Raw genomic sequence first — 22,706 nt, 5'->3', positions numbered from 1 at the left:
GGCATCAAGCCTGTGACCCTGCATAAATTATATAAACATTCTCCATCTCAGTTTAATAGTAAGAAGGCATTGGTCTTAGCTAACTGTGTGTCAGATCATATGTGAGGAACCCCTTCAGCAGCTCTGTAAGGAATTATTCGATATCTCGATTTTGCAAAAGAAAGAAAATGAAGACTAAGTAAATTTCATAAGGTCACCTACCAGGTAAGACAGGCAGTATCAGAATTCTGCTGGTATCTGCAGCTCTTTTTTTTTCTTTTTTTGAGACGGAGTTTAGCTCTTGTCTCCCAGGCTGGAGTACAGTGTCGCAATCTAGGCTCACGGCAACCTCTGCCTCCCAGGCTCAAGTGATTCTCCTGCCTCAGCCTCCTGAGTAGCTGGGATTACAGGCACCCGCCACCACACCTGGCTAATTTTTGTACTTTTAGTAGAGACGGGGTTTTGCCATGTTGGCCAGGCTTGTCTCGAACTCATAACCTTGGGTGATCCACCTGCCGTGGCCTCCCAAGTGCTGGGATTACAGGTGTAAGCCACCGTGCCCGGCCTCTCCAGCTCTTAAAATGTAAAAATAGCAACTTTTTACTACATTGGATGACTTGTTTGTAATTTTAAAAAGAGTTAAACCTTACTCTAATGTAATTTTGGTTCTGAAATGTTTTGTCTCCATGACCTAAACAAAATGACTTTTAACAAGAAATGATTTAAGTGTACAATATATGTATTGATATATTAGATGAACATAGACACATAATTGCTCATATATGAGCAGTTTCATACTTATAAAAAGGTTTGGGGGAAAATAACTTGCCCTGTATTTTATTTTCTTATAGAAACAATGATAAAACAACCAATTCCATGTCTGAAAAGTGATGTGATGCAACATTTTAAAACACTCACTGTAAATGTCAAAGGCAGTGTGAAAGTAAATGCTTTATAAGCCCCCAACCATGTCTAAAATTGAAAGTTTCAACAATCTAGCACAGAGTTACATGATTTAATGTTTATTCTCAAGAAACCTAAATCAGGTCAAAATTATTTATTATCAATTATATTTAGTGATTAAGTACATTCTGGGGGAGTTAAAAGCCTAAGGAAAACCACAAAAGCACTTCTCATCTCTTCACTAATGACCTAAAAGGCACTGTTTGAAATGGCTATTTCACCATCCACAAAATAACTTTTTAAAAGCGCCTTTGTAAAATGGCCTATCTATCAGGTTTAATTGTGCAATGCTCTAAATTCTCTCCTAATAACATCGACCACACAAAATAAATGTCCTAAAGCTAACTTTAACAACCATTTATGGATTTTCCTACCCTCATAAATCTGTTATAAAGCAATTACTCAGCTATATTTTGTCTTATACTTACTTCAGTATTTTCTGCAGGTGTGTTTATACTGGCACATTATTTATCAAGTCCTGAGAGAAACAGTTTAAAAACAAATTAAAGTGCTCATGGTATTTTAATCAGTTTTGCAAACTTTAGGTATACTACAAAATGTTAACTTCTAATTTATACAAAATATTTTTAAAAACTAAAATAAAAAGAATTGCTTTGCATTTTTAAATTACTAAAATAAGGCTCGAAAGACACCAGATGCTATGTAATTACCAAGTGTAACTGTTCTAATGATGACCCTGATGTTTGGTATTCGCTAAAATGATTCACCAGTCTAAAAACAGTGAATACTATTCAGCCTAATTGATTCATGCTGTGCATATCTATCAAAATATTTAAAACCATAGTAAGCAAATAATAAAAATTATCCATACATATGGATGTACAAACAGTCACATTTTTAGTTATCTTGTTTAGTTTACTCAGGATTCATCATAAGGTAAAGGTGTTCTTCATGTAAACAGTGTGCAATTATTCTCTTTTGAAAAATAAAATACCTTGATCACTTAATGTGCAAACAATTCTGGATAAAATACAAACTATTATGTGAATCAACTTAGAATTAATTTTTTTATATTGAATGATACTAACTCTGACAAAATAATTCCAAGTCTTAAAGTTACGTGAGGTTGTTAAAATGAACATTTTAAAAAATGCTATCTCTCAATGACAAGAGCAAAAAAGTAATTTATTTCTCCAGATTTCATTCTCAGTCTGAGCAGTTGAGACGTGATATAGCCATACAAGTCAATTACATTTTCCCCATTGATGCCATTATTTCAGAATGTTAGTTTGGTTACTAAAGACAGTTGCTCAGTTATACATCTATATAACTGGGCAGCGAGAAAACCTTACCCACTGTTATGTAGATGAATAAATCACAGTAAAACTCAGACCATAATGGAAGGCCTATGATGTGCTATTTACTAGTGAGGTGCTGTGTCATTATTTGTTGCTGAATCTTCTTATGTATCAATTATTTCTTGTACCTGAGTGCTCTACTCATTTCTTCAAATATTTGCCTGGTGTACACAATGAAGAGGGCATTTCAAATTCTCTGTAGGATGGCCATGAAGTGAATGCCTTTCTTTTGATTAACTTTTATGATTTATATCTGTTTTTCTGAAATAACTGAAAGAAACCCAGAATCCTTTTTTTGTGGATGAAAGAAATCTAAGAGAATCCCACACATTCAGCAATCATTAGGGTTACAATGGCTGTTTCTTTAAGCTATAGGTACACAAGAAGTTCTTTACTTTATTCCTCTAGGGAGAAACAAAACAAAACAAAACAAAACAGCAAAGAATCATAGGCCAAAAAGCTACTGGGTCTCAATCAAATGAAACAGCATTAAAAAACCCAGCAGGAGTGGTGCTTAGCATCCTATTTACACCACTGGATCAGAACAGTTAGGAGAGGGAGTTATTCTCACAAATCACTCTCTTGTTAAATTCTGTAGCGGGACTTCATTAAATCTCTTGGTTGATGGCATTCCACTTTCAGCCTGCTCACAAAGAGCTCAACTGGCAATACTGATTCTTCAAAGGTTTCCATCACATCTTGTCTTTTTCAGTTTTCTTTTTACCATAAAATCTCTTTCCCCATCAGCCCCCCTAGTCTTCAGTTGAAAAATTTTAAATCCTTATTTTAACTACAAAATAAACAAGAAAGAGGAGGATGAGGAGGAGAAGGAGACGAAACACACACAAACCTCCACAACACATCCCTTAGAGGTAGTATTTTGAATAAGACTCTTCAGGTTAGTATTAAGAGTATCCATCCATACAAGCAGTGGTAAATATATATTACATTGCATATGTGTATATATACATATTTGTATATCCAATATATATGTTTAATATATATATTTACCACCATTTTATACATATATAATCCTCCAACCCCTGAAGCACTGCTCACTGTAGCACTAGTGACTTTAGTAGGCATTTGTGGATTACTGCCACATGTCATTAAGAATCATTCCCCAAAGAACCAGTCTGCTATGTCTTGTCAGAGTCTGGCAAAAACATCACACACATATCAAGGTTCTTAAAATTGTCAAATAAAGCTTTGGGGGGTCTCATAATATGTGTTTCATCAAAATGTTGATGAACTCACAGTTTTCAACCAAGATCTTGGATTATACTAAACCTAAGTTGACTCTGCAAAAAGGTCCCTTGACACTATTAGTTTTGGCTTTGACTCAAATAACCACGTTAATGGTCAGAAACAATGCACTATTATATTGCCAGGTTTTCTAAAATCAGCAACTTAAGGAAACTGTTCCAACAAATGATTTAAATGAAGTCTACATCAAATAAAGGAGATTCAGAACTGAAGGACCCAGTTTTTTCTCTCAATATTTATTTTATGCCTAGTTATCATACAAGCTGCAAAAAGTCCTAGGATTCTTACACAAAGATCTCACATGCTGATAGAAAGTTAAACAGTGAACTCTATTTATGGAAACCATAGATTTACAACGTAGGTCTTCTCTCCCCCAGAGGTGCCTTTGAATGCAAGTTTTAAAAAGTTTATCCCCGACTGGCAATAAAGTCTACAGTAAGCTATATTGTTTCACTTTTACCTAAATTTTAATTTTACAATCGGAAATAATTGTGTAATGGTTCATTAAGCACACACACACACACACACACACACACACACGAGTCTGCACAACATAGTGAGACCTCATCTTTCCAGAAAAAAAAAAGAAATTAGATGGGGATGGTGGCATGTTTCTGTAGTCCCAGCTACTTGGGAGGCTGAAGGGAGAGGATTGCTTCAACCCAGGAGTTCAAGGCTGCAGTGAGCCATGACTGTGCCACTGCACTCCAACCTGGGTGACATAGGGAGACCCTGTCTCAAAAAGACAGTCATACATTTGCATAGTATGTTACATTAAGATTAGCATGTATCTTGATTATTTTCAAAGTTGCTAATTCACATGTTAGAAAATGATCAAATGCATATTTCTTTTTGTGGATTACGCCTTCTGATTCATTTTTTCCAGACTAAATTATATTGAAGTTATTTCTGAGTACGGTATATCTAAATTTGTTTATATTTAGTTAATTCAATTGTTCCAATATACGGACTACTTGGAGCAGGCAGTGATGGGATTCAACATTATTCATTCTATCAGGAAATTTAGCAGCACTGAACATAGCAGGGAGGGATAATAATTACGTTAAAGTAAAATAATAACCAAAGTTTACATTAATCAGTTATCAAAAATGTCAAATCTCTATGGACAAAATAACAATTAACAGGAATCTGATGAATTTTTAATTTTGTTTTGGAAGAAGCTGAGAACAACAATCATAAAAACTGTAACAACAATTGTATTTGCTTAAGCACCCCATACTCCACAACCCACTTTCTTGGGAACTTAACTATTTTATTCATTAGTTTATTTTCCTATTAGCTGACTGATATTTGTATTACATGTACACTCATTTTTCAACAGATGAGAACTCTTAATCTCAGAGAAGTGAGACGATTTATCTAGGATTCAACAACCAGTGTGTATCAGGATGAGCGCGTAATTCACTCACACAGAAAATGTCACAAGAACATCAAGGTTTCTGTGATGGTTAATCTTATGTGTCCATTTGAATGTAACATGTTATTTCTGGGAGCGTCTGTGACGGTGTTTCCAGAAGAGATTAGTATTTGATACTGTTAACTGAGTAAAGAAGACATGCCTTCACCAAGGTGGGCTGGCGTCATCCAATCCATTGAGGGTCCAGGTAGAAAAAAGGCAGACGAAAGGCAAATGTGCTATCTCTTCTGGAGCTGGGACACACATCTTCTGCTCCTGTGATGTCCGAATTTTGCTCTTAGACTGAATTACACCACCTGCTTTGCTGGTTCTTCACCTTGCAGATGGCAGATGGTGGGAATTCTTGATGCCTCATACCAATACTTATAATAAATCTCCTCTTATTATCTCTATAGATGCCATTGAGTGTGTTTCTCTGGAGGACCCTAACTAAAATGGATGCCTCTGAGACTGCAGTAAACAATGAGACTAACAAAGCAAGGTAAGCAAAGTGTGTGCCTAAGGAACTCACAGCCAAGCAGTTCAGACGTTGAAATACCCTTAAGGGCAGTAGTAGCATCCGGTGGGTAGGTGAATGGGAAATACCTAACTCTCACTCGGATGGGGAGTGTCTGAAAAGCTTGCTGGAGGATGCTTATGTGAACCACGTTCAAGAATAGGAGTAATTAGTGAGTAGAAGATGGGGCAGGTGGGGCTGGGGCATTTTAGACCAAGGAGCCAACATAACAAAAAGCCCAGAGCTAAGCTACATGGTGGCGTATACATGAAAAAAATATAGGAATATAGCATATTATACTAAAGTGAGTAGCAAGAAAGGAGGCTAGCATCATCAAAAGTATTTTGGATCTTACCCTGGAGAGATGGGAACCATGGAAGTCCATGGAAGTCATTTATGGAAGGAATTAATATAATCAGAACTGTGTTTTAGGTAGACAATCTTCTTAAAAATCTTTTTAAAAGTATTAAAAAAATTTTTTTAACACTGGGTCTCACTGTGTTGCTTAGGCTGGTCTCGAACTTCTGGGCTCAAGTAATTCTCCTATCTTGGCCTCCCAAAGTGCTGGGATTAAAGGCGTGAGCCATCGCGCTCAGCCTTTTTAGGTAGATTAATCTGTTGTGTGAAGAATGGATTCTATGAGACAAGGTGGAGGCAAGGAACCTGGTTAGAAGTTAATTGTTTCCCAGAGAGATGATGAAGGCCTAAAACGGAGCAATGATAAGAAGGTAAGGGAGGTGGTAAGAGTTGAGAAATAGGTAAAAGGCAAAATAAGTAGGATTTTGTGATGACTGATTAAGAATAAGACACGGGAAAGTGGGAGCATGAAGGATAAAGAGTCAAGCTGTCGACTGACTGTGTGTCTGCAGTTGCATTGCCAACATGTGAAATAAAGAATATTAGGGGATTCAGCTTCTGATGTCTGGTCTGCTCTTACTTTCCCTTCTTCACTATTATATTCTGTGAACGAATGCTTACAGACTGGGTTAGTAGAAGCTCAAAGGCTCAGACAAACCTCTGACAGCTGCTTCTTGTTTTACTGAAAGTTATAATTACTCTTCAACTCTGAGTTCATTGGGACAGTACATAGGGGTCAATCATAAACTGCAGTGTCCTAGATATTTCACCGAAGTTTCTCTTTTGAAGCATGTAGTTTACTAGCACCAAAGAGAGAGGCTCCAGGAAACATCCCATTAGCAGCAATTAAGTCAGGCAAAAGACAGCACGGGTCTTTTTTTCCGTCTTTGTGTCTCCCTTGTTGCATGTCAATCTCATACTTTTAAGGCTCAGACTCCCAGAAGCTGTCACTGGCTAATCAGTCCTAACGAGAAAGTGTTACGCTCCTTCATTGCACAGTTGGCATTAATACTTAGGAGAAGCATCAGACAAAACAACAATTCTGCAGAAGAGAATAGAATGCACATTCTTTTGATGTTTTAACATTCCTATTGTATGTCAGCAATACATTTAAAGAAACAGCAACATAATTCGTGATACTGTATTTTATAGTTAAAAAAACAGCTGATAAAGTTGAGAGACTAGAGTGACTTCACATCAAGAGAAGAAAAAGGGAGAAGCTCTTATGAGAGAAGAACTAGGATTTCACAGAAATCCCATTCATCTGATAACACGGCCTCATCGGGTTTGGCAATGTTTGGCACCTGCCTTTTCTTTGAACAGAGCTTCAAAAAGTGACCCGTCCCTGTGAGAAGCCTGGAGAGGAGTAGAGCGGGGTGTGAACTGAGATCTAAACGTACTGCTTCCTGTGACTGGCTGGCCCTACACTCCGGCCTCGAGAGAAATGAGAAGACTAAGTGTCTTTTAGTTCCTGTTGTGAGAGAGACAAACAAAAATGGGATTGGATTTTCTTCTATTTCAACTCAGGGAGATAAAAGGTGACGGCTTGGGAAATGGTTGGTGTATGGAAGTCTGTTTTCAGGCCGTTTCGGTTCGGTTTCCTGTGACCGATGGAGACAGGAACACTGCAATGGGAACATGATCACTCTGGTGATAGAGGCACAAACTTACTTTGGAAATGAAATTGTGACAGTAAGAAGAGCTGCTTTAGCTGTGAAGTTACAAAAGGAGTGGAAAGATTAATAGTGCCATCTACTTTGCCCTGTTTAAGCAATGAGTATCACTGAAGCAAGGAATCATAGGAAATCTTAGAGGCTGAGGACAAACTCAGAAACAGGAGAAACGGAAACTTTAAACTATGTGGCTTTATCACTTATCTTTCTTTCGAAATAGCACTCCTCAAAAATGGAATAATTTAAAAAGCGACCAACATGATTGTCTCTGAAAGTTATAAATTTTATAGGGTTTGTTATTAATAATTCAATAAATATAATTTTTTTCATTTTTAAGTATTTTGAAGCTGTATTCACCAGGCTTTTCCTAACGTCTACTTTGAATAAAGAGTAAAGCATTTGCTTTTCTTTTTCAATTAATCATTTTAGTTCAAAAATAAAAAAAATAATTTAATTTGACAATCATCTGATTCTAAGAAGAACCTGAAGGCCCACCTGGTAAGCATCTAATAAATACATAATAGATTTAGATTAAGATAGCAAAATAATATAAAAACAAACCTGCAACCATTCTTGAATACCAAGGGGAGGCATACATTTTAGCGGTTTCAATGACACCCTGTTTAAAAACGTGGCAGGGTGCCTCTATGCATCTGTTTGGCTCTGCTTAGATTTTACCTTTTATAGGTATGTCGCAGCCTACAAAACTGTTATAAACACTGCAGTATATATCTTTTTGTCTTAAAAGGTGGAGCCATTATGCAACACGAAATACCACTTCAGTGAAAAATTCATTCCTACCAAGACGGAGCCAGCAATCCTAACACTTGTCAAATTGAGATGCTACAGTTCAATTAGAACAATGTAATAAATCAAAAGAGAGGTGATATGTCTTTAAAAAGATGCTTGATTTTGTTTGTGTGTTTTAGGTTCACAAAAAGATTTCTTGAAAAGAAAGGTATGTAGCTGTTATACCTATGGAGGGGAAATAGGGATGCAGAAAAACACCAAGTACAGATGTAACAACGCTGATGGTTAACATTTATAGGTAATGAACCTTTGCTTAGTTTAGAAAATGATGTGATGTGAGGTTCAGGTGTACTGAATTTTCTGGCTAACTAAAAGTTAAGCAGAAACACTTCTCTGTTGTAATTACCCCAAACAGCATTGTTTCACCATTTGGTATTGGTCAGATAAGGAACAGTAATGATTCTTCAATAGGTCATGACTGCTGAGCCTTTGGGTCTCATTCTGACAATGAGTTTCGATAATGTACCAATATCGGTATACCATAAATACCAATACATAAGTTAAAGGGATCAGGATCTTCTTTTTATTGCCTAAACCCTGGAAAAATATATTTTTAGCCCAAACTTTCTAATATCACCAAAATTTTATTACAGTTTGCCTCTTTCCTAAGTCAAATAAAACCTGCATTACTAAGTAATCAATATCTTACTTGATTCAATATTTTAAGTTGACTTTGGCATTCCACTGGCCAGGAACAAGTAATCCCACAAATGTCACTCCAGATATGATGCAGGTTTTAGTGATGCAACTACTTTCTATTAACAGGGTGCAACCTCATATTTCATCCATGTTTTGGAATGATCATTAAGGAGATAAAGACGTTTTTGAGGATATTTGCTCATGGATAATCTTACTAGTCTCTGTATGAATTGTGAGGAAGCACCATTATTTTACAGGGAGAAAGTGAGGTACTGAGAATCTAAAAAATTAGAAAACAGTCACTCTTAGAGATAATGGAATGGAAATTGTGACAAAAAACCCTTGGCTGAATGTTCTTCCATAACAATAACACTCCAAATGCACATGTAATGCCATCTTTTTGATTAATTTTTCTTCCAAAATGGTCATAAATTTCAATAATTTATCTACTTATTTTGCAAAACTTCAATACATATCTAGGTCTAGCTTCACTGGCACTAGCAAAATCCAACATATTTACTATAATAGCCCATAAGGATTTTTATTTTTGTTTTATTTTTAGAGGCAGGGTCTCACTCTGTCAACCAGGTTGGAGTGCAAGGATGGGGTTCACAGCTCACTGCAACCTCCCACCCTTGGACTCAAGCCGTCCTCCTGCCTCAGCCTCCCAAGTCGCTGGGACTACAGGTGCACGCCAGCATGCACGATTGATTTTAAAGTTATTTTTTGTAGAGATAGAGTCACGAACTCCTGGCCTCAAGCATTCCTCCTGCCTCAACCTTCCAACAAAGGTTTTAAAAAATGAAAATGTAATGCTTTATATTTGAGAAATGTCTTTAATAATGTGTTACATAATAAATTGTCATGACAGTATTAGTACTCCAGATTCTTCATTTGCAATAGAAAAGCCACTTATCTAGAATTATCTAAAGCTATGATTTTTCTTACCAGATAATAATTATTGAAATTAAGCAATAAAGCTATCAATAATAACACTTGTAAGTATAATGCTCTTTACTTACAAAATATTTACTGTGTAACAGATAATATGTTAAATATCCTTATATAAAGGTTGGTATTACTCTGTCCATTTTACATATGGGTCAACTGAGTCTCAGGAAATTTATGTAAACTCTTCTAGGTTACATAGTAGTAAATAAGAGAATCATGATTCAACTAAATTCTGTCTGATTCCAATGTCCATTCTCTGAGCTATACCATTGTCTTTAACATACTTCTTCTACCTCTGTAAGTCTCCAATTATAAAGACATTTTTAAAAAGTCTTCTATTCTTGCTGTCAGTTCATCAAGTAATTTCTCATTCCTGAGGTTTGTGAAGTTGCTTGTTTAAAAATAAAAAGAAATTTCTGTACTCCAACCCAGATCTCCTAAATTGGATTTTCTATAGGCCATGCCTGATAATCTGTATAAAATTAACTTCAGGTAAGTTTAAGAAACAGTGTCTAGCCCTAGATTTTACTCTGTTCCCTTTTCACCTCCATTCCTTTTAAAAATACATTTCATTGTATATATTTAAGGTATACAACATGACATTGAGATACAGACAGACTAAAACAATTACTGTGCTCTTTCAAACACAGGTCATAAGGCAGCATCATTCATAAATGGTAATCTCTTCAAATGTGATCAAATGGAGCATACTGTTGGCACTCAGAATCAAAGCCACTGGAAGCTGCTTGAGTTTTCCCTAGGATGTCCCTGTGCTATTTCTTTTCTTTTCTTTTTTTTTTTTTGAGACAGAGTTTTGCTCTTATTGCCCAAGCTAGAGTGCAATGGTGCAATCTCAGCTCGCTGCAATCTCCACCTCCCAGGTTCAAGTGATTCTCCTGCCTCAGTCTCCAGAGTAGCTGAGATTACAGCCACATGCCACCATGCCCAGCTAATTTTTTGTATTTTTAGTTAAAACAGGGTTTCACCATGTTAGCCAGGCTGGTCTCGAACTCCTTACCTCAGGTGATCTGCCTGCCTTGGCCTCCCATAGTGCTGAGATTACAGGTGTGAGCCACAGTGCCCGGCCCCTGTGCTATTTCTACCATTCAAGCAGACGTTTGAAATGCATATTCACATTTCAAATTTTAATATGAATGTATTAGATAAAGTGCCTACTACATGTCCAGTACCATGAAAGAACCATGATGAGTACACAAGTAGAAAAGTCATGGAAACCCCTAGAGTCAAGAGAGGAATATTTAAAGACATATAGTCTAGAAAACAGCAGAATTTAGGATTACAAGAAGACCTTGGCAAAAAAAAAAAAAAAAAATTCTCAAATCAGGGTTCTTTTTAAGATGCTGGAATTAATTGCATCTGTGCTGGGGTTGAAAATCAAATGGCCACCCTTATGTAAGGTAATTTATTCCCACAACTTCTACCTGCATCACAGGGCTTTATTGGCTTAACATCAATGATACAAATTAAATACTCATTGTATGAGGTGGGAGGGAGAGAAAGATTATGTTTAACCTCATACTGACTGCAACACTGTCTGTTAAAAATGAGCTGTACACAAAACACAGAAAGCTTTTTAACAATACAATTACACTACTGAATTTTTTAACTTTAATTATTTCCTGCTACCAAATGGCTTCGATTCTGATTAGCTTCCTTTGTAGTAACTGGTGTTTTTCTACATTCAATCTCAAAAGATGAAAAAAGGCATATCTGCTCAGGTTTCCTTGGAATGTTTTTTTCTTAGTTATCTTTTGGAGTTGGGAATCATGTTACTTTGTTTAACATACTGTGTTTATTATTCTAGCATGTTAAAGATGTTTTAACAGTGATGTTAATAGGCATATTTTATTTTAATATTGAATAATATATCCTTAACTATACACAGATCTTTTAAACATTTATAGAAAACACAACACAGCTGAAATGAGAAATTCTAAATTCCAGTAGTTTCTGGATTTGATCATTTGTGCCAATTTCCATTGAAACCAAGGCTTAGAGAGCAAGATTTCCATATGGAAAACTGAAGGCTGAATGAGTTTTGTAACTGAGTTTAAAATTGCAGGAAGAAACTCCATTGTGATTTCACTGTCTACTGCATACTCAGCAGAATAGCTGCTAGTTATAAAAGCATCAGGCTACCAAGGTAAAGTACTTGAAAACACAAAGTGAAACACATTTCACTGACTAACGTAATAGACAGTCAACCTCCTTATCACAATTGCCTGGAGATAGACACACCTTTTCATGTCTTGTATTCATCCTGGCTACTTTCACTCCTTCTGGAGGGCTTTCGAACTTGGATTTGACACCTCTTAAATTTCTGCTTTCTGTAAATGTGAAGAGGTTTTCTTTTCTTAGTTTTAGCCTTACTTGGAGCTCAAGTCTAACTTAGATTAAAGAGAAGTAGTGTTGGCCTTAGAAACTCAATGTTTGTTCTTGATCTTTCTTTTTTTCCTTTTGTTTTTTATGAGATTGAGCTAAAAACCCCAAAGTGGGACATAATGGCTTTAGAGACAGGAAGGAAATATTCTTTACTCTTTTTTTTCTAGCGTAAAAAGCCCACAAGGCTCTTTTGTACAAAGCCCACAGTAGAAGCGCTCCCTCAAAAGCCACCTTTTTTTCCTAAATAGTCTTAGAAGAGACAGTGTTCAGAAAAGATGACAACATCAAGTGTTGCTAATGTTAAGACTCAAAACAAGCTAAATGGTTTATGGCCAGAACTTCCATTTACTATATATACTGTCAAAACAGGAATTTTTTCCCCAACCAATAAAATGGTTTTTTAAAGGTCATTGCCTCTGAAATTCCATGATCAACAACTTGCCACTTAAAAAGAAAAAAAAAAATAGGGGAAAGTTCTCAAATGAGATATAGTGAGAAATCATCAGTATGACATCACAGAGAAAAACAAAATGGGATTATGAGAATGAAAAAGTTCTGGATTATGGATGGAAAAGAGGTGACAGATCCATTTCCTCCTATCAGCTTAAGATGTGACTTTGACTTTCAAAAACCTGGTAGCCATAGAACACGGCATCCACTTGGGATCATATGATACTAAATAATAAATCTGTATCAAAATTAGCAAAGTACAAGTGCAATTCATTGAATCAGCTGATATTTATTGAGTGTTTGTTATGATGCAAGCACTCCGTGCACATAAAACAATGGCAAAGTCCCTATTCAATGAACCCTACATTCTAAAGAGTAATAGAATCTTCTTTTTCTGTTACAAATTGTACAGGCCCTTGAAAGTGGATGATCTTGAAGTAATGAAAGATTTGTTTTCCTCCAAAGACAAAGTTTCCTCCAAGACAGAAATAGCTGTCATTTAATTAAAAGATTAGAAGGGTTCTATGTTTGAAGACCTGGAGTTTAAAGCACATTCTTCGCCTCTACTTGACCAAGATAGTTTTTGAACTATCTTGAACATTTAATTCAATTTTGAACATAATTTTGAACATTTAATTCAACTTCCTGTAACACTTACAGAGCTCCCATAGGCAAAACAATATGTGTTCTTTAAATATGTTTGAAATACATTATTTAGAGCAATACTTAAAGTCTATATGTAACACAGTCCTATACATAATATTTTCTTCAGTTGTCAGCATTATGTTTTGCATGTTCAAACCACCGAAACAAAGACGTCCCCAATGCCTACCTTGAACAGTCAGAGTAGCAGATGCTTCAGCTTTTCCCACCATATTTTCTGCAACACAGGTGTATGAACCCATGTCACCAGCCATCACCTTCCTAATTTTCAAGGTATGATCATCTCGGATTTCATATCTAATGACATAACAAAAGAAAGCACAGTTAAGTGACTTTCTACTTGAAAGATCTCATCATTATATACACAATGCTTCAAAGCACATGCCATATTCTTTTTCTGATAATTTAAAACAAAGAGTAAAATGTGGTATTCCTCTAAGTCAGCTGGCAGAAGAAAAGCTTGTTTTTATAATTATGTGGACTAACATATTAAACTACTTTCTAAAAGAACATTTTGGGGTAAAGTTGGCATTTATTTACTTATTTCCTCAAGCTCCTATGGTCACACTAAAACAAAAAGATAGTGACCATTAATTAAATTCTTATCATTTGCCAGACTTTAAATGTTTTATAGATTTTAACTTTCTAAGTTTTTATAACAATGGTATGAAATAACTGTTATGCTCACCTCCATTTTTTGGATGAGGAAAATGAGGTATAGGAGGTAAGGCAACTTGGCCTAGGTCCTCATCTAGTTCGGTGGCAGAGTTGAAATTTGAACCCAGTTTCATTTTCAAGTTCACTCGTCTTGCCTCATATTCCCTCCCCTTAAATGTTGGGTTTTCCTTGAACTTTCACTTTAGTCCTCTTTTTACTCTACATGATCTCCCTGAGTTAAGTTATCTACTATAGTTTATATATTGATCTACTACATAAACATTTCCTATCCCTAATTCATCTAAGTTCCAAATTTGGATTTCTAACTAATAATTAGACATCATATTCCATAGGCACCTAGTATTTAATGTATTAAATAAAATTTCCATTCTTCCCCTAACATAAACCAACTCCTTTCCTTAACACATTACGTATCTTCTTTCACCAGCTGCTCCTCCAATTTGTCATTTTAGTCTTAGAAATTTCTCTTTACTGTGGAGCCCTGTCTCCATCTCACCTCCCAGTTCAGACGGTTTACATCGCTGACCCGGACAACCACAAAAATTGTGTCCCTGCCATTAGCCTCTCCCCAGAATAATGTAACACCCATAGTGCAAACAAAATTAATTTTTCCTCTTATTATTTTTTGGACATGGAGTCACACTCTGCCACTCAGGCTGAAGTGTAATGATGCGATCTCGGCTCACTCACTGCAACCTCCACCTTCCAGGCTCAAGCAATTCTCCTGCCTCAGCCTCCCTAGCAGCTGGTATTACAGGCATGTGCCACCACACCTGGCTAATTTTTGTATTTTAGTAGAGACGATGTTTCACCATGTTGACCAGGCTGGTCTCGAACTCCTGACCTCAAATGATCTGCCCACCTTGGCCTCCCAAAGTGCTCGGATTATAGGTGTGTGCCACTGCATGCGGCCAACAAAATTAATTTTTCTAAAGGGTAAATCTATTTATAATAACACTCTTGGCTCACCAATGTGCATATATTATTAGAAATTCATTACACAAAGCCCTTCTTAGTTTCAACCTGATATCTCATAACTTCTCATCATAAGTCCTATGCCCTAGCCATGCTAAACTTTATGCCACTCAAAAGATATGACATTCCTTCTCAGCTTGTGTCTATGTTGTAATAACCTATTTCCTGGAATATTCTTCTCTTCTTCCTTATCAGACTGATACATATTTTTCAAGACGTTACTTATGTGTCATGTTTCTTTGAGAACTCTCTCTGAAATTCAAATCCCCTCCTCTGAGCTGGCATAGGTTTACCTTTATGTGACAAAAGAGCTTGTGTATTAGTCTGTTCTCACACTGCTATGAAGAAATACCTGAAACTGGGTAATTTATACAGGAAAGAGGTTTAATTGACTCACAGTTCCACATGGCTGGGGAGACCTCAGGAAACTTACAATCATGGCGGAAGGCACCTCTTCACAGGGCGACAGGAGAGAGAATAAGTGCCAGCAGGGGAAATGCCAGACGCTTATGAAACCATCAGATCTCATGAGAACTCACTCACTATCACAAGAACAGCATGGGGGAAACCACCTCTATGATTCAATCATCTCCAACTGGTTCCACTCTTAACACATGAATCTCATGATTCAAGGTGAGGTTTGGGTGGGGACACAGAGTCAAACCATATCAGCTTGATATTGTTATTCTGTGTCTATCAATACATTTCATTTTCTGAGCTCCTTGAGAGCAGAAACTATGTCTAAACCACTACTGTAATCCCAACACCTAGAGAGAAGGCTCAACACATGTTTGCTGAATGAGTGAACATACTGGAGAAGACAGTCCACTGACAATACCTGAAAGCCTTTATTTTATTGGCTTGTTCCCTAAGGCTCCCTGATTCGTGCATCTCTGCTCCTGGCCAATTTAAGGACTTGACAGATATCAAGAAACTCTGACCTCTCCTACCATTCCCTGGTGATATTTTAGCTGAGGAAAAGGAAACCTGATTTTTAATTGGCTCATGGACACATCCTTAATGCTGTATCTTTCCTCCCTTTCCTGCCTACTACCATTCCAAAAAATTAGTATTAACTGTCATCTGGCTGAACAGAAGAGAAACCTGTGATATTAAAGAATATCACATTTTACAAGGGTTCCCTGTGCAGCCCAGGGTCATGAATGCACAGTTCTTCTCTGAAAGCCTCAGAGAAAGCAGGATAGCAACTTCCTGTTTCTAATTATCTCCAGTATTGTATCTGGCCCCGATAGAGGATTCTAGAATGGACTATTCTAACGGCCTGGATGTGGAGATGATGTGATGAAAAACGTAGAAATGCTGAGTTGATAAATCACATCACGAAACTCTGATGCGTACCTGGATTTGGGCAGCTCTCCATCATCTTTCCTCCATCGTACTGTAGGTACAGGGTCACCTCGGGCCTCACATTTAAATTCTGCACTGTCATCCACAGTTACTGCCAAGTTACTGGGTCTCTTCACAAATGATGGTCTCTCTAAAATTAAAAAGAGCCGCTTTAAGGTAAAATTTTAAAATGAACCAGCTGAAAAACACTTTAGGAGTTCAGTAAGAGCATATTTTTAATTTAAATATTAGTGAGGAAATTATTCCACAGAGTCTGCTCATTCTAGAAGCTTCTCCCTAGGTTTAGTGCTTCCTCCCAGTCCTCCTCCCACATCTTTGGCTATTTTATCTCAGGCTGCTTTCCTGATTTCTTCTCTCCTCTTTCTACCCACCCCACAAAAATACTTGGCTTAACAATATTTCTTTCTCCCTTCTATACAGATACAAAATGATAAGAGATCTATTTTTCAGGAAGAAGATTAAATAAAATTGCACTTACCTAAAACAGTTAGTTCTGCTACTTCACTCTCACGTTCCCCAACCATATTGGTACCAACACAAACATATTTGCCAGCATCACTTTTACGGGTGTAAGTGATCATGAGTTTTCCTCCTCGTATCTTAAAAAAAAGTTTCACATGAATACTATTAAAATTGCTTCAGGTATGTTTACCTGACAGAGGTCTTCACAAATGAAGACTACTTTCTAAGCATATACATCAAAGCATAATTACATCAAACAGCTAATGTGTAGTATTTGCTATTTTTAGGTAGTAACCTTAAAGAGAACTGACTCCAAAGGTACAATATAAAAAAAGCAAAAATGTTTCTCTTTACTTACATTTCATGTAAAGTTATATTCTGTATAGCTAGAAACTTGTTGCCCACTCGGCCAAGTTATTTCATATTATTTAGTTAAGTGAAAAACCACAAAAAATTGCGTGAATAATTTGGTTAGCAAGAGGAAAAATAAAATTTTTAATACCATATGACTATAACTAATATTGAAATATATATTAGCTATAAGTGATTTCAAGAAAATGTATTCCAGCATTATATGAATTAACTAAAATGTCTCTAATAACTTAATTTGCCAGAGTTGCTTTAAAGGAATGTATCTTCATTGCGAAAACATAGTAGAACCTGTCATTTCCTTAAAAACGTGATGTTGCTGCCACCCAAGCTGGTTTTGGGGACTTGGGAAGCAGAGAATGAATAGGTCCCAATAAATCATCAGGAACAACACATTTGGGTACACTCTTGAACATATAATTGAATGCAAATTAATTTTAAATGTTATCAGGCATACAGTACAAGAAGTCGACTGAAACTAAACATGAATTAAGATTGGACTATCCTTAATTTAACACGCTTTTGGATGAGAGTTGAGTTCAATTACCCACGAATATCTACAATGTCCTGATCTTAGAAAGGTTTCATTAGGGACAATTTCCAGAAGGTTTATTCATAGAGGTTTTTACCTCATAGTTACCAACTAGATAAAGGAAGAAGGAAGAAGGAAGGAAGGGAGGCAGGGAGAGAGGGAGGAAGGGACGGAAGGAGTGGGGGAGGAAGGGAGGGAAACATCTAAGTACATTTTTTTCATAATACATTAAGGAGTTCATTGAAACTACTGCTTTGTAAAGGTGAGGTCCCCTCACAGTTTTGAATGCCTAAATGGATTTATTTTAATCAAGGCATCCAAACTAAGTATTCTGGCCAAGTCTTTAAATACTAGAGGAAACAAAACATTAACAAAGTTTTTAATTTTTGTGGGTTTAGAACTTGATTTTTTTTCAGTAGCATCATAAAGAAATGATCAGCCTGCTCCAGATTACCATCCAGGGATTTTTCTCTGCATCGTTCATCATTCTGTCTCTCATACCCAGAACAATGCCTGCACACAGTAGTCACTCAAAATACTGTTGTTGAATGTAAACTACTATTGTTAGTCTGTTATCCAAGTTAAAATATTTCTATAAGGTTTATAACAGTTATAAGATATATTAAATTGTTTTATTTTTCATACATACTTACATTTTCAAATAGAGAAATATAAAGAAAATGTCACACAAAAAATCCACGTTAGTGTTAGTACTTTTGAACATTCGTCTTTCAATTTTGTGTGTATACATACACACTCACATACACGCATGCATATACAGAGATACACATTTACAGTGAATGTGTTTATATATACACATACACATATAAACATATATACATACACATAATTTTCCTAAAGTAGAATAATGTTATATATGCTGTTTTGTAATCTGCATTTTCAACAGTATGAGGCATTTTTATATTTTAAATGTTCAAGAAATTTTACACAGATCCTCAGCATCAATTTCCATGGCTACACACAATTCTAGTGTTTGGGTTTACGACATTTTACCTAGCTATCCCCCTACTGATAGATATTTAAGATATCAGTGCCAGGTAATATAGATATCTCATTCTTCCCACTTATGAACAGCACTGAAATCAGCATTCTTTTTGTATACACTTTTCTCATATGTGCAGTTATGTCCTTGGAAGGTAGCAAGGTGGGATTCTTAAATGTATACCCAACTTAAGGCTATTGGTTTATATTGCTAATGATCTTATGTTTCATAAAGTCATTTTAATATATCATTTAAATTTCTGTCTTTATCATAACCCTGCTGTGAGACTGTGTGGGGAAGTGTTAAAATAACCTCACTTTTCACTAAAGGGAACAGAGGCTCAGAAAAGTACAACCTCTCCTCCCACATACCTCTGGTATGCGCACTGTAACAACATGTTTTAATTATGCTTCCAAGTGTCAGTCCCCTGACCTTAGTGTGAGCACTGAAGCAGAGGAGCACATGTAATTCCTCATGGGAGCCCCTGTTACAACGCGTTGTAAATAGTAAAAATTGTGTGGGAGGAAATGACTTGTGCAATGTCACACAACAATTTGGAACAAGGTGAAGACTTTAGGTAAGATATGTGTCTTTGGCTATACGCGTTATACAAATAAAAATAAATGCACAGCTCACATCCTTATTATCTTAATGTTTGATAAACTTGAGTTTAAAAAACTTGAGTTCTTGAGGTCCAGAACAATTTGAGTATCATCTTATCAAAATCTTCCTAAGAACTTTTGTAACCTTTCATGCACTGATTTTGGAACACTCGCATAAGCACTTCCAAAAACCTTAAGGAAACAAAATTATTACAGGAAAAGAGGAAGACGAAAAATCCAATATCTGAAGTGGAAGTTAAGTGAGCTGAGGTGTAGCTAGATGTTTCTTTATTAGTTCTATAACTTTGGATAGCATACCGAGCCTCTTGTTATGCCTCAGAATCTAACCTTGAAGTCTCTGGATATTTAGGAGACAAGTTTATTGCTGAAAGAATTATACAACGATACATAAAAGATATACCAAAATAAGAGGAAACAAACACATAATTTAACATTCTCTTTGTTTTAAAAGTGAGTAAGTGTTCAATGTTTTTTTATCTACTATAAAATGTAAGGCTTTAAGGACAATTTTAAGACATTCAAATACATAGAAAAATTGCGAGTCAAAGGATAATAACATATAAATAGGCCGGGCGCGGTGGCTCAAGCCTGTAATCCCAGCACTTTGGGAGGCCGAGATGGGCGGATCACGAGGTCAGGAGATCGAGACCATCCTGGCTAACAAGGTGAAACCCCGTCTCTACTAAAAATACAAAAAACTAGCCGGGTGAGGTGGCGGCGCCTGTAGTCCCAGCTCCTCGGGAGGCTGAGGCAGGAGAATGGCGGGAACCCGGGAGGCGGAGCTTGCAGTGAGCTGAGATCCGGCCACTGCACTCCAGCCCGGGCGACAGAGCGAGACTCCGTCTCAAAAAAAAAAAAACAAAAAACAAAAAACAAAAAACAAAAAACATATAAATAATTTGCAACAGTGTAGATTTATTTCTACAGCTTCAGTATAATATAGTACTAATTCACTTTTACACATCTTAAATACTTGGGAATGTAGAGTTTTAAATCAACTTGCTTATGCACACGTGGGGCACCAATTAACATTATATATAACAGCCCAATGCTATTATATGTTGAAAGAATCCATACAAATGGAGAAGGAGGGAGATTTAGTTAGCAAGAGTAATGAGGGGACTGCCTGGAGATCCACAGACATGAAAAAATTCCGATTTCGAGATGAATGGGAGGAAACAATAGCTGAGGTAAACCAAAATTCAAAGAGAGGTATAAAGGCCCAAGGACTTCGTAGTATATACCCTGTTACTATAGCTCCAATTACATATTACACTTGACTTAATCATGGAAAAAATTGTATCACTAAATCTATCAGATCTATTCTGAGCCCATATCATGTGTTTGGTATTGAATATAGATAGAAAAACTGTTTCTTTTCAATCAAAATTTATTTTATAGCCATCTTTTACAACTAAATCACATTGGCTGTGTAAATTGAAAGTAACCCACCAGGCATTTTACAAATACTTTCTCTATTCTTTGTAAGTAAACAAAGCTGGAGTTTGTTTACTCTGTCAAATTTTTCTACAAGAAATGTTATTGGATAAATTAAGCATCATGAAAACCTGTTTTCATTAGTAACATAATATGACTAAAAGCATATGGTTACACAGTGTTCATACATGTAAAACTTTCATATCAATGCAAAAATATAAAACAAATCAAGGCCTGAAAAATATTAAATTTTCAAAACTTTTAATGAGAAAAATGCACTTTTTGTAACAATAGCAGAGATATTAATAATCAATGACTAAGTAAGGTCAACTAAATAGCACCTTTGTTTGTCTACTCAAGGTATTCTTTACCAAAATTACCTAGGTAAAGCCCAAAGACAACAAAATATATACGAAAACGTAACATTTTTAAAAAAGATTTCTAAATCCTAGATAAATTTTCAGATACATATACTTAGGAAAGCACAGTGAGCATGGGCTCTGGAGTCAGGCTACTTTTTATTATATATGTGTAACTTTAGCCAAGATATTAGTTCCTCTGTATCTCTGCTTTTCAACTCTAAAATGGAAATCCTATTAATATAGAACTCTAAGGGTATTATGAAGATTAGGAAATAAACCATAAGAAGCCCTTAGAAAATGCCTGCACATTATTATTATAATTATTTATTACACATATGCAGTTAATGATTCAATATTGTTTTTGATCTGTCTAATAAAAAACAATATTCCTTCCTTAGGCTAAATCCAGTCGCTTTTTATTAAAATTACAATTATAGGTCACATAATAAGGTTTAGTTAAGGATGAACCTCATATATGATGACGATCCCATAAGATTATAATGGAGCTGAAAAGTTCCTAGTGATGTTGCAGCCGTTGTAAGATCGTTCCCCAATGCATCACCTTTTCTACATTTAGATAGATTTAGAGACATGAAAACTTGCCGTTGTGTTAGAATTGCCTACAGTATTCAATGCAGTAGCATACCGTACAGGTTTGTGGCCTAGGAGGAATCGGCTATATCGTATAGCCTAGGTGTGTAACAGGCCATACCACGTAGGTTTGTAAGTAAACTCTATCATGGCCACACAACAATCAAATCACCTAACAATGCATTTGTCAGAGCGTATCCCTGTCATTAATCAATGCATGACTGTAATTACTAAAGCAACTTCCACTGGTTTCATCAGGAAAATATATATTTGCATTGACACAGCCTAAGACTTAGAAACAAGTAAATGTTAGGCTTTGTAGATCATTATTATCTCATCCAAAGCAGTGGTTCTCAATGGAGGCAATCACCTCCCCTCTCCCAGGAGATACCTGGCAATGCCTGCAGGCACATTCTGTCTTCAGAACTTGGTGTGGGATTGGAGGACTGAAGAGTGTGGGGGTGGGGGGCGGTGCTACTGGTATCTAATAAGTAGACGCCAGAAATACACATCAAAGAATTATCTGACTCAAACTGTCAATAATGCAGGGATTGAGAAACTGTGTTCTAAAGACCCAGTTCTGGACTAAGAATAAATGCTGGATTCAAATGACAAAAGGAAGGAAGGGATACAATTAGATAATACAAATAATACTTGTTGTATTTAAGGAAAAACTGCTCAGATTTCCCAGATTCGTATAAATACTCTCCCCCATAAATTTCCCACCTCATCAACAAACCAATTTCATTATAAAATACAACATTCTGTTATATACTCACTGACAATAATGGTTAAGGACCCCAAAGGAGATGTTACAAAAAATAAAAAATAAACAAGCCTCACCAAGGCTTACTGCCTCAGGGATGACAGAGATAGAAACTGGTAAAAGTGAAAGAACA

General features: G+C 36.2%; 1 protein-coding gene across 4 annotated transcripts in view; it reads right to left on the bottom strand.

Annotated features, from left to right (window-relative positions):
• ROBO1 (roundabout guidance receptor 1) overlaps nucleotides 1-22,706 on the bottom strand; it is a 414,221-nt gene that overhangs the window by 96,609 nt on the left and 294,906 nt on the right. For all 4 annotated transcript variants that reach the window (XM_015129100.3, XM_077994321.1, XM_077994320.1 and 1 more), the window contains exons 4-6: nucleotides 16,907-17,027; nucleotides 16,420-16,558; nucleotides 13,577-13,704 (exon numbers count right to left, since the gene is read on the bottom strand). In XM_015129100.3, the coding sequence (XP_014984586.1) occupies nucleotides 13,577-13,704; nucleotides 16,420-16,558; nucleotides 16,907-17,027 (388 nt within the window). The remainder of the gene's footprint in view (nucleotides 1-13,576; nucleotides 13,705-16,419; nucleotides 16,559-16,906; nucleotides 17,028-22,706) is intronic.

Source organism: Macaca mulatta, chromosome 2 (assembly GCF_049350105.2).
Source record: "Macaca mulatta isolate MMU2019108-1 chromosome 2, T2T-MMU8v2.0, whole genome shotgun sequence".
Lineage (NCBI taxonomy): Eukaryota > Metazoa > Chordata > Mammalia > Primates > Cercopithecidae > Macaca > Macaca mulatta.
Note: the sequence above shows the minus strand (reverse complement) of the source record. Positions and strands in the feature narration are given on the sequence as shown.